Genomic DNA, 2941 nt, shown 5'->3' with positions numbered 1-2941 from the left:
GAGATGGAGAGCAGATAACATCAGCAGCACCAGCAATGGAAATGTGTGCCACACACATGGCCATGGTGTCAACATGAGTTTTTTTCCCGTCCCCTTTTACAGACAAATGCGAAAATTGAACACAAAATTCAATTGAAATTTGAATCTGTTAAGAGTCCAACTGATTTCACTGGCACACAAGTCTGATCATGCAAGCTGTTTCAACTTACATAGACCTGTCATAAAAAAGATATTTCTATTTATTGTATTATCATATTTTTTTTTTACTTTCTGGACAAACTTTTTAAGGACATCTTTCAGTTTTTTTAGACAATTTTTCCTTGATTGTAGTTTTAGATTTATGTTTTGTCAGGCACACTTGACAAAGGATATATATACACACACACACACACACACACACACACACACACAAATATACGCACGCACACTCTCTCTCTCTCTCTCTCACACACTCACTCACTCACTCACACACTCACACATATACTGTATATATACATATATATATATATATGTTGGGGCATTTATTTCAAATGAAGGCAAACTGTTTATGGTAAATTCTGGTTAAATGCCCTTGTTATTTAGAGCAAACTTGTTGGTAGCCTCGAAGCATTTCATTGAAACACACTTAACATTTCAAGGCTGCTTCCTGTTTCAACACAGAGTGGGTAAAGAACAGCCGCCCTTCGCGGTGCTACTTTTTCAAAAAAAGATTTGTGAGGAGGCGGGGCCAAGGTGGCGGTTTGAGTCACAGTTAAATCGGCCCGATCGAGCTCCACGCTTTCCGACACTTTCCAGCCGGCGAAGCATGTATAACTGTAGCGTGGCAGAAAATGGAACAGATCTGAGATGGAGGAACCCGGCGTACTCTGCGGTCTTCGGCTCCGTCATGATCCTGGGACTTCCTCTTAACGCCGTGTCGCTGTGGATCCTGGCGTGCCGCCACAAGCTCCACGCGCCCAGCGCAGTCTTCATGATCAACCTGGCCGTGTCCGACCTGCTGCTCGTCATCTCGCTGCCGCCGAGGGTCTACTTCTACGCCACGGGCCACTGGCCGCTGGGCAAAATGGCCTGCATTTGGATCACCATGCTCTTCCGCAACAATATCCGCTCCAGCTCCATCTTCATCACCTTCATCTGCGTGGACCGGCTGCTGGCCGTGGTCTACCCCCTACGGTCGCGCCACCTCCGCACCACCACCAACGCCTGGAAGGCCACGGCGGGTGTCTGGACCTTTGTGGTGGTGTGGAACTTCCCTGAGAGCTGGTCATTTTCCAGGTACCTCAATTGCTGCACAGACTGCAAGTGTTTTGAGTTCTCCAAACCTCCGTGGATTTGGCTGGATTCCCTGCAGCCTGTGCTGGTCCTGCTCATGCTGACGGTGAACGTGGTGTGCACCATCATGGTCTCGGCCACTCTGCGCAAGCGCCTGAGTGAGTCGGCCAAGGTCAACAACAAGGTGAACGTCATGCTGATTTTCATCATGAACCTGATCATGTTCGCCGTCTTCTTCCTGCCTGTGTCGCTGGTCACCTTCCTTAAAAGCTGGACTTCTGGGACGCCGCTGGTGTGCCTCGCCAGTGTGAACTGCTGCCTGGATCCTCTGCTCTACTACTTCTCCTTTGACGGTTTCTGGAAACGAAAAGAGGGCGTGGACACATCCATCCCATGTGAATAGCTCGATGGTGAATAGCAAAGAGGTGGCCAGAGATGGAGGATGATGATGATGATGATGATGATGATGATGATATTTTGGGGCTTGATGTGTCCTCAAATGTGGTGGCAGTGTGCAGTGTGTGGGTGTAATATAGTGTTTTGTAAATAAATGTGTAACTGTAAGGTCAGAGCTGTCCTGTTGTTTAAATCCCGTGTGAACGTGGAGGAAAGCATTCGACTGCGTAGCTTCTTAGGAGTACAGTAAATCATCAGAAGTCCTCATCCATGCAGTCATCTTCACAAAGTTTCAGTTCTCTACAAGACTTCCTGCTAAGAGTGTGACACAAAAAAAAGACAATTTGATTTGGTACAAATGAACACATAAGTCACCACTTGTTCAGAACAAGATTGGATTCAGTGACTCTGAATTCTCTTTGGCTTTTTTTTTTTTTTTTTTTGCCTTTCAAAACGGTTTAATTCATTACTTTCATTTTCACTTTTCTCTTTTTAAAAAGACTTCTCTGTGAATTCCAACTGTGTTGTGTTGGCTCACATTCAGTTTAGCACCTCCAGGCTGTGGCAACGAGGGTGTCGACGTATGGGCGTTATACCTGCTTAGGGGGAAGTGCTGCAAACATGTGTGATGTGTGTGCACGTCCGGTTTTGTGAATGGCAGCAACACGTGAAGGTGCACACTGCTCTTCGTGCGTGGTCTAATAAAGCTGAGCGGCAATACACACACTGAACAAGTGCGGGAGCTGTGGTGGCAGTAGTGGGAGTAGCGGAAGTAGTAGTAGTGTTTACTCAAACTTTCATCTCACACCACACAAAAAGCACAAAGGTACAATCTGATCTACAACAGGCTACACATTCTAACTCACAGCAGTAGATATTAATGCACAATGAAATGACTTTCCTTTGTGAACTCGTGCTCTTTTAATCAAATTAGCCACCAAATAAATAACGAGGAAAATAGTAAGATGTAAAAATAAGTTGCAAAAAATAACCTCATTTTTTTTGGTTGAAAATCAGTGGTGACTTTCCAATAATTCAAAGGCACAGCGACTTTGTGTTAGTTTTGGCTTCATGGCAATTCTGTGTATACGTCTACTGTTGTCCAGATAACTGCGTCAGCGATGTTTGTTTTGGGGAGATTAGCCTGTCGGCTAACATTTGTATCTGCTATCTGGCTCATCCTACAGCTCCTGCGACACGTGGCATGCCTTTGCTTTATGCGTGATAAACCAACCAGTGAAGACTTTCTTTGTGTGATAAACAGTCTTTGCTG

General features: G+C 45.4%; 1 protein-coding gene across 1 annotated transcript; it reads left to right on the top strand.

Moving 5' to 3' along the window:
• Positions 1–707: 707 nt before the first annotated feature.
• LOC142903965 (lysophosphatidic acid receptor 4-like) lies at positions 708–1841 on the top strand. The gene has a single exon (XM_076049874.1). The coding sequence runs from the start codon at positions 806–808 to the stop codon at positions 1673–1675; it is 870 nt and encodes a 289-aa protein (XP_075905989.1). The 5' UTR covers positions 708–805; the 3' UTR covers positions 1676–1841.
• Positions 1842–2941: the final 1100 nt, after the last annotated feature.

This window comes from Nelusetta ayraudi, unplaced genomic scaffold, assembly GCF_046127955.1.
Source record: "Nelusetta ayraudi isolate G7.1 ecotype Tasmania unplaced genomic scaffold, CSIRO-AGI_Nayr_v1 ptg000120l, whole genome shotgun sequence".
Classification (NCBI taxonomy): Eukaryota; Metazoa; Chordata; class Actinopteri; order Tetraodontiformes; family Monacanthidae; genus Nelusetta; species Nelusetta ayraudi.
This window is presented reverse-complemented; position numbering and strand designations above follow the sequence as displayed.